General features: G+C 42.3%; 3 protein-coding genes across 3 annotated transcripts; all 3 read left to right on the top strand.

Moving 5' to 3' along the window:
* Positions 1-1,772: 1,772 nt before the first annotated feature.
* pyurf (PIGY upstream open reading frame) lies at positions 1,773-2,700 on the top strand (the record flags this gene model as incomplete). The annotated part of the gene is made up of 2 exons (XM_084555806.1): positions 1,773-2,040; positions 2,556-2,700. The coding sequence occupies exons 1-2, from the start codon at positions 1,838-1,840 to the stop codon at positions 2,698-2,700; spliced, it is 348 nt and encodes a 115-aa protein (XP_084411932.1). The 5' UTR covers positions 1,773-1,837.
* A 197-nt stretch (positions 2,701-2,897) lies between these two features.
* LOC311496067 (phosphatidylinositol N-acetylglucosaminyltransferase subunit Y-like) lies at positions 2,898-3,481 on the top strand (the record flags this gene model as incomplete). Its single annotated transcript, XM_084555807.1, has 1 exon — positions 2,898-3,481. The coding sequence occupies one exon, from the start codon at positions 2,898-2,900 to the stop codon at positions 3,108-3,110; it is 213 nt and encodes a 70-aa protein (XP_084411933.1). The 3' UTR covers positions 3,111-3,481.
* A 16,424-nt stretch (positions 3,482-19,905) lies between these two features.
* On the top strand, positions 19,906-20,705 carry pth1a (parathyroid hormone 1a). The gene is made up of 2 exons (XM_084554686.1): positions 19,906-20,108; positions 20,227-20,705. Exons 1-2 carry the CDS (start codon positions 20,026-20,028, stop codon positions 20,483-20,485), a joined length of 342 nt encoding a protein of 113 aa, XP_084410812.1. The 5' UTR covers positions 19,906-20,025; the 3' UTR covers positions 20,486-20,705.
* Positions 20,706-20,947: the final 242 nt, after the last annotated feature.

Raw genomic sequence — 20,947 nt, 5'->3', positions numbered from 1 at the left:
TGATCGTAGATGATGTCTCCTGTTCTAGATGGATAGATGCTCTAAGTATCACCAGCCTCCATCCTTTAAACTCATGTCATGTCTTTTCCAAAGTAGGAGAAATTTAAATGCTCTCTTAGAGGCTCCCTGGATAATTTCCACTCAGACAGGAGATCACTTATTAACTTTTCTGAGCGCCTCCCTCCCAGTGACATGATTTAGTAAAAGTATTCCTCCTCATGTCAACTCACTGAGGGACCTCTCCTCCCTCCACCCAGCACCTCTGTGCCCCTGCTACGGGACGTACAACATCGACCATGGGCTCTATGTGCATGCAACCTTTTTACACATTAGTTTAAAGTGTTTAAGTTACTGGACAGTGTGTGTTATTGTACCTTTCTCCTGTCTCGCACCTTCATACTTCTCCAATAAATGTTGTGACGCACACACAAAAAAAAGATATTGAACAGTTTCTATTTGCCAGGATTACGTTACGAGGTTGTTTTTCAGCAATTTGTGTCATTTCAAATATCACTGTGATCTTTTTTTTGTTTTAATTTCTCGGTCATTTGCCTCAAAGGGAATGTAAAGCAGAGTTATCCCATCTCATCTTCCTCTGCGTGGATAACGTCCCATCCTGACATCTCATTCAAGAGCAATGTTGTGTTAAATTACATCAGAGAATTAGGATTTTCAGCAGCTGGCTGACGTTCCTCCGTGTGCACCGAGCAGCCAAGATAAATGTTGAATTTTGATCTGCAGGAAACACAGACGCACAGAGATGTTATTTTTTTTAACCTCACTCTTTTAGTTTCCTTGCGTAACAACCATCCAGGCCAGGCACTCAATCTTTTTGTGATGCTTTCTGTCTCCAGCGTATGTTGACCTCTCTCTGTATTATTCCAGCCTCGGCGTGCTGTGTGGAACATGTCACAGATGATGGATACCTCATGAGAAAGCACAAAGAAAGAAGAAGGTGAACAGGCTGTTGTGCTACAAGTGCCGTGTTCAAGGCTGGAAAGGAAGGAGAGGGAAAATACTTTATTAGCCGGTCTGTCATGTATCGAGCAGCGGGATATATTACAGCTAGAAGCAGTTTTAAAACTAGTTGGGTCCCTGCCAAGAAAGTCTCAGAGCAATATCTGCAGCCATATGGATGAGGGAATGCACACGGCTCTGCTGGCACCGGGCTCTCAGACAATATTTAATATTGTATAGCTATAAACCTGCTGGGAAATCATGTCCGGGACGTCTGTGTGGCTCAAATGAAACCACAGCACAAACAGCAACTGTTGTGAAAAATCCACAGACGGTGTGTGGGTCTGCATTCGTTTCTTCTGCTCGGTCCAACTAATATCTGTGATCTTTATTATTCTGCATGAAACTGGCTGCAAAACTCTTATGAAAAGATTAAATTAAGAAAAGAAATAGACTGAGCAATTAGGTGTTGAGTGTAGTCAAGCTGAACAAAGTATTCATGAGTATTTTTATATATATATATTATTTTATTTTTTTTCACGTCTTTGGTTCCAGTTCCAGTCAAGGCTAAACGGTACAATGCTGCCCCCATGCGGGCTAAAGTGGAAACAAGCATTTTTACAATTAAATTAACGATTTTGAGATTAATAATATATAACATCTTATATGTGAAACTTTTAAAATGTTAAAATCAGTTAAAGTGTTATTTTTAAGTAGTTTTTAGTAGTTAATGAGAAGAACGCTAAACAAGCGGAACCTTTGGCGAGCGGCTAACCGGAAGTTGTCTGGTATTTGTGTCACACTGATTCTGATACTTCCGGTTGGAGATTAAGGCGAGCTTGTTGAGCGGTTTGAGCTCGTTTTTTGTGTTTTTTTGGTCATGTTTAAGAATGTTTTGAGCAGACTGGTGACAGAAACGGTTCTCGTTGATCGTTATGTGAGACACGGAGCGTTTCTGCGGAGGTTGAGTCCCGCCTCGGCGCCTGCGAGGAGCTTTACGGACGTGAAGGACGAAGAGCAGCCGCCCTTTGACGCGTCCCTGCTGGACTTCCTGGTTTGTCCTCTGTCCAAGAAGCCGCTGAGGTGACAAGACTCTCACAACAAGCCGTGTTGCTTCTTTTAGGGAATGATAGCAAATATGTTTATTAAGGTTTTCATCTCTTTGAAGTACTTTGCTGTACACCGATCAGCCACAACATTATGACCACTGACAGGAGAAGTAAATAACATTTAAACCATCTTGTGACAGTTCAGTGTTCTGCTGGGAAACTTCTGGACCTGGCATTCATTGGTGTGGATGTTACTTAGACATGTAGCACCCACCTAGACCAGACCAGGCACCCCCACCCCATAGCAATGACACTCCTTGGTGGCAGCAGCCTGACACACACACACACACAAAAACACTTTAGGAACAAGGGAGACCTGCACAATATTAGGAAGGTGGTCATAATGTTATGCCAGATCGGTGTTATTTTTTAAATTTACAAAAACATAAACACAAAAAAAAGTCCACTCCACAAATGCGTCTTAGGATGTGTTGTCAAACTCATGTAGAGCGCCGTCCTAAAAGGTTGCGTCACGTTGTCCCTCCCCAGGTACGAGGCTAAGACCAATGAGCTGATCAACGAGGAGCTCGGCATCGCCTATCCCATCGTCGACGGCATCCCCAACATGATCCCTCAGGAAGCCAGACTCCTGCAGAAAGGCGCAGGTACTTCGGGCGCACCGCAGCAAGAATAGAACCTCCACCACAGCCTCTTCAGCTGACCCGCTCAAACCCAGACTCTGGTAAATGAACTGAACTGAGTAAGACAGAGGCTTTGGATATCACCTGTAACACCGTCGCTCTGAGCGCCACTCCTGCAGCTGTAGCTTACTACGTGTAATAGATCGCCTCCTATTTATTTAAACCAGCAGTACGTTAAACCGGAGGAAGCATGTTCTCCCTGTCGGTGATGGTGGGACTCGTCCCGATAGTGTCCCTCTTTGGCTTGTTCTACTCCGCCGCCGTGGACGAGAACTTCCCTCAAGGCTGCACCAGCAGCAGCAGTCTGTGCTTCTACAGCCTGCTGCTGCCGGTCACCATCCCCGTCTACGTCTTCTTCCACCTCTGGAGCTGGATGGGGATCAAGCTCTTCAGGCACAACTAGGCTGTTGTTCTCCAGCTGGGATCCACCTTTTAAATGTATTAAAACTTCTATTTCTGATGCGTCTGGGATGTCTGAGCCCCTTTGCTGCCCATGCATGGATGGTTCAACATGCTATTTTATCACATAAACTCCAGATTAAAATGTACTGCTGAGAAATAAAGACAAAGGAAGATGAATGAAGCAGAGAGAAAGTCACCAAGGGCAGATTTACTTCACTGCAGTTATTGTTTAAGGGGGAGAGCTGCTTCTTTGCTTCATAGACAATAATATAGTCAGAATAAACTAACGTGGACAAAGGTAAATGTTTTTGTGTGTCACATAGAAACTTATATATTTCCATAAAGATTGAATTAATAAAACTGGATGCAGGACTGTGGTGTTGTGTTAATACTCATAAGACCTTTATAATAAATAAACTTTAATGGATAAAAAGGCTGTTTCTCATACAGACAGAACAAAGCTACAAACTTCAGATTGATACCTCTGTGAAATAAAAACATATTTTAAGGAAAAACTTCAAACTTTAAACCTTAAATGAAACAAACATGACGGAAAAGTTAACTCGAAAACAACAACTTTCAAAAAAAGTCAGAAGAAAATAGTTTTTCTATCCCAGAAGTTCATGTTGGATTAGTGAAGATTTATTTTTGCTAACATTCATCATAACTATCTACACTCTGTCTCATAGACGTTTATCTCTGCACACATTTCTGTTTAAAGATGTTTCACTATTATTCACTATAGTACTAATCTGACAGACAAAGTTCTTTAACTCGAGCTACTAAAACACTGAACTAGTGCTTGGTAAAGGTGACGCAGCGGCAGCCACTCACGACCTCTTCCTGGTTTTGATGCTTCTGCCCTGAGTGAGTTTCATCAGCGGTGACTCCGGCCTCGGCGACCGTCCCTCTCCTTTCGTCTTGAAGAAGAAGGATTCGTTGAGTCTCGTCTGGACGGCTCTGACCTGGAGTCCAACAACGCAAGGTGTTTCAGTTAGAAGTTGTTCTGATCAACACGTCTCTGTTGCTGCACTATCGACAACACTGATGCCTCACAGCCAGAAGGTTCTGGGTTCTAATCCATCGGCCGACGGGTACCTTTCTGTGTGGAGTTTGCATGTTCTCCCTGTGTCTGCGTGGGTTCTCTCCAGGTACTTGGTTTTGTTATGCCATATTTAGTAATTACAGTTTGTCACACAGCAAATTAACTCAGTCATTTTCATCTTTATTTTACCAGGAAGAGTATATTAAGAACCTTGCTTTTGTAAGGGAGACAAAAACACAGAAAACATACACCAATCAGGCATAACATTATGACCACCTTCCTAATATTGTGCGGGTCTCCCTTGTGGTGACTCATCAGAGAATGGACATGGGCCTTCTGAGGGTGTCCTGTGGTGTCTTTGAGGGGAGGGGCCTCTGTGGATCATCCCACAGATACTTGATCAGTTTGGGATCTAGTGAATTTGGAGGCCAGGTCAACACCTTGTGCTGTTCTTCATGTTTTTTTTAGTTGTTCCTAAAGTGTTTTTGTGTGTGTGTCTGTGTCAGTGTCATTGCTATGGGGTGGGGGTGTCTGGTCTGGTCTAGGTGGGTGCTACATGTCTAAGTAACATCCACACCAATGAATGCCAGGTCCAGAAGTTTCCCAGCAGAACACTGAACTGTCAAGATGGTCAATGTTATTCACTTCTCCTGTCAGTGGTCATAATGTTGTGGCTGATCGGTGTACAGTCTGATACTCGAGTAAATTAACTATCCATAGCCTCCTTTTTTAAAATACTTTACTTCTCTGTTTCTGTACAAATAAATGCTGCGGGAGCTGTAAATAAAGATAATAATAATCTCTATCAGAGACAGACATGTGATTAATTCTACCATAACTTCAGTGACTAGGATCATGTGCTCTCACCTGGGTCAGATCCAGCTTCCCAGAGCGCCAGGTCAAGTCGTTGTCCTCGCTGGAAGTTGTCGTGTCGACGACCTTGACCTCAGACTCGGACTCGGGGCTCGGAGTCGTTTCAGCTTCGGCGCAGGCCTCCGTCTTCACCTCTACGCCTTTAATCTCTCCCGGTAGCGCCCATGTTTTCTGGTCACTGAGCTTTTTCTCGTCTTCTCCGACTGTAATTACTGACAGATGTCTCCCGGCGTCTTTCCTCGCCCTCTGCGGCAGGCTGAGGTCTAAAGGTTTCAAGTCCTCGATGCGTACGCTCTCCACATATTTCAGGCGGAAGCTGAGGTAGGAGGAGAGCTCGGCGGTGAAGAAGTTTTCCGTCTGCGTGGAAGTGCTCACTGCAGACGGTGGAAGCGATGGCGACTCGTGAATGTGTGCAGGGTAAGAGGTATTTATCTGTGCAACGTCTGGAGAGGAGTTTACAACAACTGGCTCATCCAGGTAAGATGAAACTTTGTCCTCTTTTAACTCCATCCGTGCCTCCTTTTTAAGTATTGTTTTATCTTCCGGCTCGTGCTCATTTGACTTTCTGACATGCTGATGGAGATCTTCGTGAAGCTGTGACGTGCACCAACGCCTGCCTCGCTGTGAGAACCCTTGTGGAGACGCCATGAAAGCTTCATCTGCTACCTCACCACTGGAAGGCTGGGAGGGCGATGCTCTGAACGTCTTCTGGGTGATAAACAGGTCCTGGCTGTTGTAATCGTCGCAGCTGCACTGAGACTCGTCCTCTGTTGCGGGGACCTGTGGACAGCTCTCGCCGTCCCCCACGGCTTCCTTCTCTTCCTTCTCAAATTTAGGACGTTTGGCGGGGATGTGGCCGGGTGGTAAATCAAACGTCACCTTATTCTTTCTTTTGGTTTTCTTCAAGGTGTCTCGAGTCACGTGCTCTGGCTTTGGTTTCTCATTTCGGGGCAGATCTGATGCTTCAGACATTTTTAAAGGTTTTCCATGCGTATATATGAGACTGTCATCTATCTCAGAAGCTGACCTCTTCTTCTTTTTCTTCTTTTCTTTCTTCTTTTCTTTCCTTGCCTCCATTGCTTCCTTGAATTTGGAGCTTTTCTTTTTCTTCGGGATGCTCTCGGGAGTTTTCACGGCCGTGCTGGTTTTGGGTTTTTGTCCCTTTTTGGCTTTCTTGGAGTCCTTCTTTCTTTTTCTTTTCTCACGCGGAGTCCAAGAGTCCAAGAAGAAGTCTGCGTCCTCAAAGTCCATCGTCTGTCTGTTTAAAGGAAAGAGGACATTACATTTTTAAAACATGCAGTTTCTAATCAGTCATGGAATTTTTATTTGAGATTAACTGTAAATTTAACTGCATTCTTTACTCACGACAGGACAGTTAACAGTGATTAAGGCATTTATCTTTGCTCTGATTGGTTGGAGGAGTGTCCACCATTTTTTCTCTGTATGGATTTAAATGACTACGCCAGGCTAAACCTTAAATGTATGTTCCTTCATTTACTCTGACCCACTAACATACAGTATGCTGATTCTTGCACCTTTGCACTAAACTTACAAGCGTTGCCTTTGTTGTGGTACAATACTGGTACGAATAAACCCTGTAGCTGCTGTTTATTTTGTCATTTTCCAGCATGAATCAGCCTAGGGCTCCATGTGTAGGGCTGCAACTTGGACCTGGGTTTAAAGAAAAGATGGATTTTCCAATGCAAATGCGTTTTCATTTAAATCATTTAAAGGATCAGACATAGATTCATACAATCCTCTGGTAGATGCAATCCATGCGTGAAGGCGACAGAAGCTACAACTCTCAGATCCCCGTCAGACCTGAAAGCTGTTTGGATTTAAAAAATAATGACGACAGAGAAGAGCTGGACAAAAGCAAAGGCACATTAAAGATGTGAAACTAGAGGTAGAATGCTGCGGTAACACCACAAATCTCTGGATCCAATGATAAAACTAGTTGCTGAAGAAGTGTTTCTATCCCCATGGCAACTCTGAGCCTTAACTGGACCTCAGTACCACTGCGTCGCTGCACTTTAATCATACAGCTGCTTTAAAATATTGTAAATGTTTATTCGAGCTGCCCCCTTTAAGTTTACATTTCACGTTTACAGTCTATATTTTGGCTGCAGGTACAAAAATATATTTCACTGTGCATTGTGCTATGTATAACTGTGCATGTGACAAATAAAACCTATATTATCTTATCTAGATTAATAGATAAGAAAAAATAAGTATTAAAAGTCCTAGTTTTCCATGTCCAGGTACTGTTTAAACCAACCGGAGGACATGAAATGTATATTCCACACAAGAAATTTGAATTGAAGACTTAGACTTAGACTCCATGGCACATTATGGCATATTAAATCAGCCCAAGATTATTCACGCTTATAGTCAATGTAGCGTCCATAATGATCTATATTTTAATACATACTCGTCTTCTTGTTAGATTTGCTGTAGTTTAACTGGTCTAAGTAAGTCTTAAATACGTCTGATGTGATTTCTTTAACGTATTCCGCAACATTAAACTGTTTCTTTGTATCTTTGATACAAGAAGACGCTGATGTCTTTTCACATTTGTTTGTAGTTAATTAAAAAATGGCGTCTACAACATTGTATCTAGGAGCTGAAACTCTGCTCGCTGAAATTTAAATTGGATTTAAAATTAGTTACATAAAGTTGTGATGAATTCTTCTAAACTTTCTACTTTCTAAATTTTAGCTGGAAACTGGTGCATTAAGGAGAAATGTATGATATAACTTTTAGCAAAACCGCTGACTGGAAACAGGTTTAATTCGCATTTTTGATGTTTTCACCGCATATTTCGGCATTTTAAAAACAACTTTAGGACGTTTTATGACCCGTGTAGCGACTACACCTTCACAATACAATAAAAATTAAAAAATTAAGTTATAAATTAATAATTACCTCAGAGGTCAAATTCAACTTCATCCGGCAAATTCAACTTCAAAGGCACCGCATCTGCCGCCTAGAGTTCGTGCTGCATTCAAGTGCGCATGGGAAAAGCCTGACTTCTAAGCAAACGACACATTTTTAATTTATTTTTTATTTTTTTCTTAAAGGGAAGAAATGCAACTTACTGCCAAAACAAATATGAAATCACACGCCACTTGAACATTATAAATATATCACACCTTTCTGTCATAAAATGCTTTTGGAAATGTATTTTTGAATGAATTATTTTTGTTGCAAAAACTGCCTTTTTCCACTAGATGTCGGAATTGCTGCTTTGCTTAAAACGTTGATGTGATACGGAATCAAATTGATCCACATGCACCTGAACGTACCACAAATACAGGAACGATACAGCCGCGTGAAGTGGGATGAAATCCTTCAAAATAAAAAATAGGGAAATAAAATATTTGCCAACATTATTTCTGTCATTCCATACCTCAGTTTAAAAATGTGTCCATAAACTAATCTACAGTATCTTCTTCTACGTCTGAATCCGTTTACATATCTTATACTTCATACTCTTAGTTTGAAACCCTGATGTGCAGCAGACTAGTTAAGTTTAGGTAGGACATATCCTTTTCTCCCCAGTGTTTTCTAAAAATAAAAAAACACATTTAATGCTTAATTTGATACATTAAATGAGGGAAAAAAATGAGTCTGGATTTATCTTAACCAAATGTTTTCTGGGTCTGTGAGAAAGTTTTAATTTATAAACTCTAACAAATCCTTTTACTGAAGTCTGCATTGTATGAAGACATGATAAAAGCGCCGCGACAACCAAAGAAGGCCGTTACATGCTTTCAAAAGGTTTTGTAAACACACTTTTTCTTGATTTCCACGGTGAAGAATGAGCCTTCGAACTCTGTTCTGCAGATTTCCTAACATTCACCGTAGATTTTTGCAGAACTGAATAACAGCGATGTTGATACTGGTAGGTTTCTTCTTATCAAATGCATCTCCCATCACAGACCACAAAGATTACAGTGTTTCCATTGTAGAGTCTTATGGTTATTAATAATTATATTAATAAAATTAAACAACAGCAAGAAGGTTCTGGGTTCTAATCCATCATGGCCGACTGGTTCCTTTCTGTGTGTAGTGTGCATGTTCTCCCTGTGTCTGCGTGGGTTCTCCAGCTTCCTCCCACCGTCCAAAGACATGCTGGTTAGGTTCATTGGTGATTCTAAATTGGTCGTAGGTGTGAGTGTCTCTCTGTGTTAGCCCTGTGATAGACTGGAGACCTGTCCAGAGTAGACCCCGCCTCTCGCCTCAATGACAGCTGGGATAGGCTCCAGCAGACCCCGCGACCCTTCACAGGAACAAGCGGTTACAGAAGATGAAGAAGAAGAAGGTATTGCATAGCCCAAACTATCCTGAGTTATAGCACGTACATCATCCCAAAGTGGTTGTAGTTTATGGCATTCACATGGTGAATTAAATTGTTTACACTTTATTTTAGCTGTAATAAAAAATCTGGTTTGAAAACTCCCTCACATGATGTTTTTGTTATAGTGCTGTAGATGTTAAACAGATTTTGATCGTATAAATGCATTATTCAGGCCTTTTGTTCCTGACGCTGCTCTTACATTTGCTCCGGGACATTTTTCTTATTTTGCACATCTTCGTCAGCACTCACTCTGACTCTGAGGCTGATTGTTGTGGAGGACCGGATCGATGGGGCACATTAAGTCAGTCTGTCTTCATATACAGTTTATGGCCCACGGACTCTCGGTGTGGGATTACACTGTGTGACTTGCACATTGGTCCTCCGTCCTCACGCGTCTTTCTCCTCATCCAGGGCAGGATGTTACATCACTCCCACCCCTCCTCTAATATTGAACCGCTGACGGTCCAGGAGACAAATGGTTCGCACTGGGAGGTATGAGTTACCCATTAAGGAACATTTGTTGGTGATACTTGCGTTCAGAGTCTGCAGCTATGGAAAAGACTTCCTGGAAGATGACAGACGCTTGTTCACTTGTGACATGATCTCGAGTCACTTCTTTAAATGGTTTTATTGCTTTTGAAAATGGCTTTCTATTTAAAACATGGATTAAGTTTGAATTACTGTAAAAGAATCTCCTTTTTGCATTGCTCTTATATCTGTTTTTCCCTGAAATCATGTCAAAATCCTGTTAGTGTCAGGTTTATTGACTTTCCCTCTTCGTTTGCATGCAATCAGAAAATTTTAGAATTCTTAATTTCTGCACAAATCAAACCACCTTGATCGGATCTATCACCAACCAATCAATTTTACTTATAAAGGGCATTTAAGCACATTAGACACCACTTAAAATATGCAGATAGATAGATAGATAGATAGATAGATAGATAGATAACAAACCTTGACAGTAGCCCTAGAAACATAGCTCCAGTTCCCAGAGGTGATCCTGTCCACAGCGCTAAAACCAGACTTTGTTATGTGGTCCAGCGAGGGTAAGACAGCGATACTTAGGTGAAGTGAAGTGAAGTAAGTGAACTAACCGTCCCGTGGGAGGAGAACTGTGAAGAAGCAGAAGAAAGGAAATGTCTAGGATTCTCAGAATAAAGGGTGGACGACTTGCTTTATTCCCTGCGGACCCAAGACAGTTTGGAAGCTGCTGACCAAGTTGGGGGTTAGTGGTCGGACGAGAAAGACAGCAGCTGAAAGGTTGGGGGAGGCAGCAGTAAGAGCCTCCTGTTAGCTGGAAGCCTGGAGGAGAGGGACAGGGACTTGGCCACCACTGTTGACCCACCAGCTGGAGAGTGTTGTGGTTAAGGGTCAAAACACTCAATGATGGCGGGGTACCACCTGATGAACTTTCTTCCAGGTCAAGGCTACATCCATTAACAATGGATGTAATATGGCAATTTAGGATGTAATGTGTCCCTCTCCCTATATATACCGAATATATATAATACGGTGTAAAAAATATACAGTAGTATCATCAACGACTACAGTCCAGTTGGTTCCTCAAAGGGAGGCGTTGTAGAGTCTTGTGTCCTGAGGGAAAAACGACCTCATCAACCTGTCCGTGGAGCAGGACAGAGACAGCAGCCTGTCACTGAACCAGCTTCTCTGTCTGACTATGGTGTCCTGTAGAGGGTGGTGGACATTGTTCATGACGGACCAGAGTTTGTTCTGGGTCCTTGCATCTACCTCTGATGTCAGGTACTCCAGCTCTGTCACTACCACAGTAGAGTCCACAGAGTCCTCCTTCTGTATCAGCTTGTCCAGCCGTGAGGTGTCCTTCTTCTTAGTGCTGCCTCCCCAGGACACCACACCGTAGAAGAGGACACTGACAACGATAGTCTGGTAGAACATGTCCAGCAGCTTCCTGCAGATGTTAAACCATCTTAGCCTCCTGAGGAAATAGAGACGGCTCTGACCTTTTTTGAATACTGAGTCTATGACTACTGATGATGCAAATCCACTACTATTTCCTTGGCACCATGAGACCAAGTTGTTCACCAGATTCTTGTCCTCCTGCTCCTGTCCATCCCTGTTACACCCTACAATTGCAGTGTCGTCTAAGAACTTCTGCATATGTCATGACTCTGTGTTGTACTTGAAGTCCGAGCTGTACAGGGTGAACAGGACAGTCCCCAGTGCTGCTGACCATAGTTCCAGACGTGCAGACCCCCCCGACCTGACATACTGAGGTCTCCCAGTGAGACCAGTGTGAACCTGAGTGACTTCAATGGGACGAAAGGTTGAGACATCTCCAATAAACAGACTTTATCGTCTAAGATCGTTTTATCTGAATCTGCAACGCATTAAAAACGTTCGTGACTACACTGCAAATATAGCACCATGATGTTTTGTGTAAAAGAAAGTATGTGGCTCCAAACCGTGCGAGTTATTTTCGTTCTGCCTGGGAGTTTAAAGAGGTTATGAGTAAGACTCTCTGCGGCCTGCAGCATTAACTGACCATAATACATGTGTGGGGGTTGATGGATGGAGTGATTAGCACACATGACTCAGAAGCCCTTCAACAAGCCTGCACGCAAAATCTAACGGACAGAGAAAACAACTGCAATGATTATTATCTATTATTACCGGTTAGTTTTTTGGGGGGTGGGGGGTGGGGGGGTGCAGTGCATCTCTCATAATGATACTGAATCTCCTATAAAGCCATTAGCATGTCGGAGGAGTAATAAGATCCCATAATCCCTCATTCTAGTGGCCGCGTCGCGCCTCCAGATTACTCACGCCGGGGACATTTCAGTTTCATCTGTGGGGAGTTTTTCCGTTGCCATGCCAACCGCATGGAGCCAGGCTGCAGAGCTCAGAGGGGGGGAAGGTGTGTGGTATTTCCCCTCAGGTGTTTTTGGTGTTAAATTGCTTCCCCTGCACACTTTCCACACTTATTTTTTTTCCAACTCACGCTGGAAGTACACGCCGGCGCTGTCGTCGCTCTGCGGAGGGTGTTTCTCGAAAGAAGCTTTAACTTAAGATCCACCAACACACTCAGGTTTCTGTTTCCAAACGGCTCTTTCAAAGAATCTGTCGTCGAAACACTTGTTTTGTTGCATCTTAATTATATGTGCTTAACAAAGCAGAACATTTGAAGAACTAGTTATGATGTTTTACTGGCTGCTATGAAGGAAGGTTCTTGCTTTAAATTAATAATTTCAGGTCAAAGGTCAAAGGATTTTTTTTAAATTGTCATTTCAACCATATATATATCAGGTGCAGCACATAGTCAGATAAGAGGACGTTCCTCCAGGACCTTGGAGCTACATGAAGACATAGGACTAAGTATAATACAAGTGTGAGCTTATGAAGACGATGCAAGACAGTGCAGACAGTACGAACAGTCCAGACAACATTTCAGGAACCAAAATAAAACTTTCAGTGATCGAGTAGCAGCCTAAAGCCACGCTACACGCTCTGAGAGGCACGTTAGTTACAGCCATAACATTATGACCACATGCTTCATCGCGTCTAGGTTCCCCCTAGACCAAGACGTTAGCAGCAGATGATTTCGTTTTTAAGTCCTGCAGATCTGCAGAATTTGGAGGCCAAGTCAACACCTTGAACCGTTCGTACACTGCCTGGCCAAAAAAATAAAAGTCTCCACCTGGATTTAACTAATCAAATAGGTAGGAGCCTCCTATTGGATAATTACTGCATGGGTGATTATCTTTCAGCTGACAACAAGTTATTTAACCCCAACTGATGCAATGAGTAGCTTCTCATTTCTTCAACAACCATGTCTAAAGACACATCCTGTGGTTGTGGAAAAGATGTTAGTCTGTTTGAGAAGGGTCAAATCATTGACGTGCATCAAGCAGAGAAAACATCTAAGGAGATTGTAGAAACTACTAAAACTGGGTTAAGAACTGTCCAACGCATTATTAAAAACTGGAAGAATAGATAGATAATAGCGAAAGTGAGAGCATTTCCACACAATGTGAAGGGAACTCAATGGATTGGGACTGAACAGCTGTGTAGCCTTAAGAAAACCACTAATCAGTGAGGCTAACTGGAAAAAAAAGGCTTCAGTTTGCTAGGGAGCATAAAGATTGGACTCTGGAGCAATGGAAGAAGGTCATGTGGTCTGATACAGTAATTGTGGGCATATTTCAAACCAAAACCAAAAATGTACACCTGCTGACGACATTAAAGGACACATCTTTGGATTGGTAAAGTCTTTATGAGTCATCTTCTGGGGTCCATAAAACATCTGCAGACGTTTCATGGCCAACGTCACTGATCCAGGGTCCGTTTAAAACCTGTGTCTCTGCATTACAAGGGAACAACATTAACTCAGTGTTTTGTATGCATAAGATCTATTTCCCTCAGTGAGAAACAGCTCAGTCAGTTTGTTCATTTGATCATCCTCAAAATTAACCTGAATGAGTGTAATGTTTAAAAGGAAACTTTATACAGTTTTGTTATAAACCACATTTCATCCGTTAGAGAGGTAGCATGAGCTGTGAAAGGAGTTCTGACGGTTGTAAAGCTCTGTCGGCAGTAAAACCCCGGCGCATGGCCTTAGGGAGGCAGGCTGCAGTTACGGGAAAAGAGGGTCAAGCAGCCAAGTGATGAACTGTCTGCAATGCACAAGAGGTGACTCACAGTGTCGGCCGACCCCTCGACCTGCGTCGTAAGTCCTGACAATCGCAGACGGCTACGAGGCAAAACTGCTCATATTAGATCCAGGACAGTGCTTTACACTTCTCTCAGCTTTACTGAAATAAGAAACTGGACTGATCGATTGGTTTGATTCTGATCTCTTCTCATCAGGACCCATAGATATATATATATTGTTCTTACTGTATTTAAATCTCGGTAATTCAAGATTCAAGATGTATTATTTATTGTCATTTCTCCTAGTATTTACATAAATAAGAAATGAAATATGTTCTTGACCAGCTCCATGGCAGTGCAATAAATATCCATTCATACATAATTAAATGGATACTGTAAAATAGATATAAATCACAATATCAGCAATAATAAAGAGTGTGATGTATGAATTGACATCATCAGTGCAACTGCAAATTGAAAGCGCATTTGCAAAAGAGATATGAGAGATATGCAGCTCATATAATGTTTGCCTCAGCTTTCTAGAAAAAAACAAAACAAAAACAAAACCTGACATAAAACCCACAAAGTAAACCTAAAGATAAAGAAGAAACAACTTTAAAATGTGCAGTAAAACCCTAAAACAGCAGCTTTCGTACTGGATTTAATATAAAGATGAGATTCTATGACAGGATTTACTGACAGGCAGTGTCTGGGTCAGCCTAGACCCAGAGATCAGCTTCTAAACCAGCTCAGCTTTGCAGAGCATCTTGGTATATTTGGATGGATGGATAGATAGTTAGATAGATAGATAGATAGATAGATAGATAGATGTCATTACACAGAAACACAAAGAACAGTACTAAAATACCAAAGTTGACAAATACAGACAAACAACATTACATTGACATAATAATAAATACAATAAGACAGTGGATGGCAGTTCAAGTCACTACATGTGGATTGGTCACTTGGTTGTGTTAAGAATGCCGATGGCATTAGGGATAAAAGACTTTTTAAAAACCCCCTTGGCCAGAGGGGCTCTATAGCGCCTCCCGGATTTCAAAAGTTCGAACTGATTAAAAAGAGGGTGGGAGCTATCTGAGAGGATTCGCTCAGCTTTCCTCCCCGTCCTCTCAGTATAGATGTGGGTCAAAGACTTTTGGGGTTTTCCCACAATTTTGCTTGCCATTGCCACAATCCTGTTTAGTTTATTCTTGCACTTACTGCTTAAGTGTCCCAACCAAGCAGAGAGATGAAATGTTAGGACACTCTCTATGTGTGCAGTATATACAAGTTCCAGAATCACTGGACTGACCCCAAGACAGCTCAGTTTTCTAAGAAGGTGAAGCCGCTGTGAACATTTCTTAAAAACAAAGTCTGTGTTTTCTGAGAAGGTTATCTGGCAGTCCAGAACTGTGCCAAGGTATTTAAAAGTTTCCACAGTTTCAACAAGATACCTAAGTTATTAAATATGTCATACTGTATAATAATATATAGTATGTTGTGTTGTTAGATTGTCCTGCCTCCCTAAGAGGCTAAAATTAACCCAAATAACTAAAATGTTCCATCAAATTATCTCTAAATCAACTAAAATCTCTTATTTTGTGGATGGAGGTAGTCTCTTTATTCATCAGTTTCCCACAAAAGCATCAGAAGAATCCTTTTTTATAATTCTTTTTATTTAAACTCTCTCCGGAGCGACTCGAGACGCATCTGTGCTGTGATGTTACTCGTCTTCTCTGTCAGGAAAATGTCGTCACCCTCTTTAAAAGCCCGAGTCGAACCTGAAATAGCGGTTAGCCTCCTTTGCATTCACCCTCTCCGGCTATTCTTGGGTCCCGGGGACCAGCTTGTCTTACTGATGCACCTGATTTAACAGCTGTCAATGTCAAGTTAACAGCCGATTCTTCTCCATTTTGCTATTGTGTATAAAATCCATCTCAGATCATTTAATCTTTTCGGATATTTTAATTTTTTTTTACCTTTCTGGTGACGTGTTTTCCTTTTTTCTTATTTCTCATTTTGGCGTTATTGTGGGACCGCTGACTTTGAGTAGGTGCACCTTGCCGCCTTCGCCCGCACATTGAGGGAGCATGAGGTAATGAGGACGACAAGGTGCAGGGCGCTGAGCTGAGGTCAGAGGTCAAAGCGTCCAGCGTGTGTCCGCTGCCGGCCGTAATAGTATCACGGGGGAAACCAAGAGGAGGTCAGCGCCTCCACGCCGATCTCCATAAATCTCCCAGAGCTGGTATGTAAACAGCTTTAATCCTCTAGAGACACTCGTTCACAGATCAACAGGTGCAGCAGCTAACTTCAGATCAATACTGATGTTTAAGATTTTGCAAGTGAAGGGCATGAAAATATCTTGAATGTGCGATCCGCTTCTACATGTTTATGTCTTCTTGAGCGTGAATGCTTGAGCTGCTTCACATAACGTCATGCTCTGCCTTCTCTGTGGATGCTGTCATGACCTTATTTTTCCTCGTGGGAACAGAAGGAGGAGGAGGAGGAGAAGGAGGAGGAGGAGGTCTAAGCAGCCCCACGGAAGGAAGATGATCAATGTACCTGTCAGGATGATCACAGCGTCATGGTTCACGCAAGATTCTCCTCACAAAACATCACTTTTTGTTCTTGATCGTCTCTCTGCGAGGAACATTAAAAAGTCTGATTATGTTTTTTTTTTTTTTTTAACACGTTTTAATGAGTTTCTGCATTTAGAAAACCTAACCCAGATCGTTCATGGGACACCTGAAACTGAAGAAGATGAAGAAGATGAAGAAGATGACGAAAATCCAAGTCGTGTTTATTGCCGCTTCCAGAACATTCATTCATCTGGTGGGTCTCCAAGGGGGGGCTGGAGCCTATCCCAGCTGTCATTGGGCGAGAGGTGGGGTACACCCTGGACCAGTGGCGGGCCGTGTGTTTTCCACCTGGGCTTTCAATGACCTCCAGCCTCATTCAAAACACGTCTTAATACGATCGCTATGACGCCACTGCTTTAGAAACTATCAACATCATACGGATACGCAGTAAAACAGGATGTTTTCTCTCATGTAGCTAGATGGATGCCATTGCTAAAGCAATTCAAAAAGTCTCCTCTCACTCACTCATAACCTAAGAAACAATTTAGAGTTCTCCTCAGAGCCTGTCAACCAAGGGTAGCGCTCATAGTTGCTGACCTGAAAGTTTCCCCGGCTGGTTCAGGCTAGCTACCTCCAGGGTTGGGCGGCCTTTCCTCACAATATCCAGCTTTTCCTTCAAAGTCCGCCGTGAAAATGTCTTTCTAAGAAGACCTGCAACCAAATCGATAGCCTCTCCTCCTCCTTCCGTCATCATGAGTTCAAAACATTAACGTTGTGCAGCTAGCAAGAGATGAACATGAACTGCTAGCTTAGCTTAAACAGAGCGGCTCTCTGACCGTCCAATCAGAGGACACGAAAACGCTGACGCTACCGTAGGCCACAGAGAAGAACCTAAGAATACTAGCTAGAAATGTGATTGGTTAAAGGAACAGCGTCATTACAATGTGTTTCAAGTTTTAATTGTGACGGCCCAGGCAGATTTCTTTGACTCCGGCAACACGTGACGGCTGAAATATGATTGGATAAAAGCTCTAATGTAAAATCTCTTTACATTAAATCTCTCTAATCATCTCTTCACAAGACAGGCCCCCTCATCAGTAGCAGCTGAGAAGCCCCACCAAGAGAAACCCACCCAAAACTCACAATAAAATACATTCTGCTTTCAGCGTCTGTGAGTTATATATTTCGTCTTATATCGTAGAATTCCTAAAACCCGTTATCAGTGTGATGTTTGGTAATCAGTCCACGTGATGAAGAGGACCTTCACCACAGATATTCAGCTGAAATCTACAAGAGGGACTTTTAATTTATAACCGTACAAGAGCTGCCTGTACAATGAATGAGTGCTGTTGTTGATGTTTGCAACTGTTCAGGCTACAACTACTACTCATTACTGCAGATTTACAGACTGGGCATTATTGTTGCTACAGGTAGAAGAGTTGATTTGATGATTTAATGCAAAGCTGTGAGATGTTGACATGTTGAGGACCCATCAAGACTTGATATCACTGCCCTTTGGACACATCGCAGCCGGGTAGAAGCCTGAAAACGTACAGAACATGATGCATTACTTTCATTTAATCAGTTTTTGTCTTTACACTCGTTTGCAGGTTGTCAGGCTACTGGGAACTTAGATATTGCTCCAGCATCTTGGAGCATTTACCAGCATTCAGTCTCTCTCAGCGTCTTTTTTCTCTTTATGTGATCCCACACTGACTCCACGATGCTGAGATCAGAGCTCTGTGGGGTTCAGACCATCTGTTGCAGGGCTCCTTGTTCTTCCTGTTGCTGTCCTTCTGCAGTTTTGGATCTAATGTGCCAAAACTTCTGCACAGATATTGTTTTTTTTTTTTTTTGTCAAATTATAAATGAACATGAAAGCACACCTCTATCTTTCTCCAGATATTAAGAGACAATGACCGAGCCGCCGGTCAAGGCCAAGACCGTGACGACAGCGGCATCCCCCACTGTCACACCTCCCGCAACTCCCACTCACTCTTTGATTCAGGGTGTTTCTTCTGACGTCAGGTCGGTGTAAGAGCTCCTTTTTTTTAGGGGTCGAACTCATTAAAACTATGTTAATTCCTGAGTAAAGTGGCAATGTAACCAGGGAGACCCCCTAATGGTCAGGGAGGGCCATAAATCCATCCGAACGTCGGTGCTATTGTTGGGAGGCATGCTGCGAGTCGGACAAAAAAGGTCACAGCAGATGTGGACTGATAGATCTGGTTGGAGTTTGCAGAAAAAGAAAGAAATAAAAAACTAAAGGCAGGCGTGCAAAATTGAAAATGCGGCGAGAAGCTCTTGGCTAAAACAATGCTTGGGAACATGTAGTCTTGGATGGGAGAAGACAAGGTTTATCATGTAGAGGTCATCCTGTCATCACTTTAATGAGAATATTTCCAAACGTGTTTCTGTGTTTATTATACATAAAAAAAACATTATATTGATATGAATAAAATCTCAGCAGGCACTTAAGAGTAATTTGTGCCAGGACAATTTAGGCTCCTATAAAATGCAAAGGCCGTCTGAAGGTATTTGGTGTGGTATGAACGCCTGGAGCTCAGGGGAGGTTTTGTCATTCCTATCCAGCCACCGACTCCCCTCCTCCTCCTCCTCCTCCTCCTCCTCCTCCTCCTCCTCCAGGAGCCCGAGGTATGACATCAACAGCAATAATGAAGGCAGCTCATCAATGGCACGGACCCCCGGGCTATAAAAAGGAACCTGGGGGAGACCGGTGCTTATCACAACTGATAGGAGGGAAGCACCAAACCAGACTGCTCCACTTCAGCTCCTATCAGACCGAAGAGAAGCCACAACACAAGGTATGTTCACCTTCAGACGGAAGGTGGAGGCCTCAGATGTGCCTTAACCTAACAGAGATTATGTCTTTGATTGTTTTCTGCTTATATTGCGTTATATTACAAGGTTTAATATGTGCAATGTGTTTTAAAACATACAAAAAGAACTGATTACTTTTCATTGAAGGCTGGAGTTGAGACATTCATTTTTTTTTCAGTTTTTCAAATATTGCTTTTCACATTTTTACCAATTTATGGTGGACAATTTGAAGAAAATTGGATTTTAAAGTGTTTTATATCAGATTTAAGGCTTATAATTTGAAATAAATGGGATTCTTAAGTGTTTCATTTCAAATTTATGACCTATAATTTAAAATATATGTGATTTGTAAGTATTTCATGTCAGATTTCTGGCCAATAATTAGAAAAACTTTAGTTTTTTAGTGTTTTATATCAGATTTAAGGCCTATAATCTGAAATAAATGCGATTTTTAAGTGTTTCATGTCAGATTTAAGGCCCATAACTACAAAAACTTCATATTTTAAAGTGTTTTACAGTCTATAATTTGAAATAAATATGATTTTTAAGTGTTTCATTGTCATTTTAACAGGTCATCAAGGTGAACATGACTCACATGGACTATAAAATCCTCTTCATTTCCCTCTGCGTTTTGCACCTCTCCATTCACTGTCAAGGGCGCCCCATGAGGTAACCCCCCCCCCCCCCCCCCTCAGTCACCTCCGCCACACTATCACCCCGTCTATATGTTCATAGGCTCCTGTCACCACTGGTGATGTAATCTCAAATATATGTTCTGTGTTAACAGTAAAAGGACCGTGAGTGAAGTCCAGCTCATGCACAACCTCGGAGAGCACAAGCAGGTGCAGGAGCGCCGGGAGTGGCTGCAGATGAGGCTCCGGGGCATCCACACCGTGGCAGCCCGGGACAGCAGCAGGGAGACGGGGACACCCAGGAGGAGGAGGCTCCGTCCCGAGGAGCTGCCCGAGCTCAGCGACCTGACATCGGAGGAGATCCAGCACGCACTGAACCTTCTGGAGAGGCTCCTCAAGTCACAGCAGTCATGATTCTGTCTGAAATCTGCCGCAGCAACATTTCCATTCATGTACCAGTGTCTACTTTTGTTTTGTTCCATTTTACATGTTGAATTTATTTATTTAATTCTAGGCTATTTATGATATTGACATTATATTTTAAAGCGGTACCTCCATGAGGCAAAGCTTCCCTGTTACGTACGCACTTTTATTTAGAGCCACAACTTGAAGGAGGTGAAGAATTGGACCAACTATAGGCTATGTTTATTTTATTTTTTTAATTATTTGTCATTTCTCTTATCGTCGGGCACTCTGTTTTATTTTTCAAATAATGTTAAATCGGCCTAAGTTAGCCGATATTATTGTATGTTTTCTTGCTTCTTATTTCCTTATTGGATGTTAACTGTAAAAAAAAAAAAAAAAAAAAAAAAAAAAAGCCAAAAACAGACGGTTGAATAAGACTGTATGCACTTCAACACCCTAGAAATAAATTGT

Source organism: Chelon labrosus (genome assembly GCF_963514085.1).
Source record: "Chelon labrosus genome assembly, chromosome: 11".
NCBI classification, from domain to species: Eukaryota; Metazoa; Chordata; class Actinopteri; order Mugiliformes; family Mugilidae; genus Chelon; species Chelon labrosus.
The sequence above is the reverse complement of the archived record's forward strand: the minus strand, read 5'-3'. Positions and strand labels throughout refer to the sequence as shown.

What these genes read in the sequence shown, in the direction of transcription:
- pth1a (XM_084554686.1), top strand. Translation starts at nt 20,026, where the DNA reads ATGACTCACATGGACTATAAAATCCTCTTCATTTCCCTCTGCGTTTTG. An exon ending in TGTCAAGGGCGCCCCATGAG is followed by an intron (nt 20,109 to 20,226) that starts GTAACCCCCCCC and finishes CTGTGTTAACAG; the next exon opens with TAAAAGGACCGTGAGTGAAG.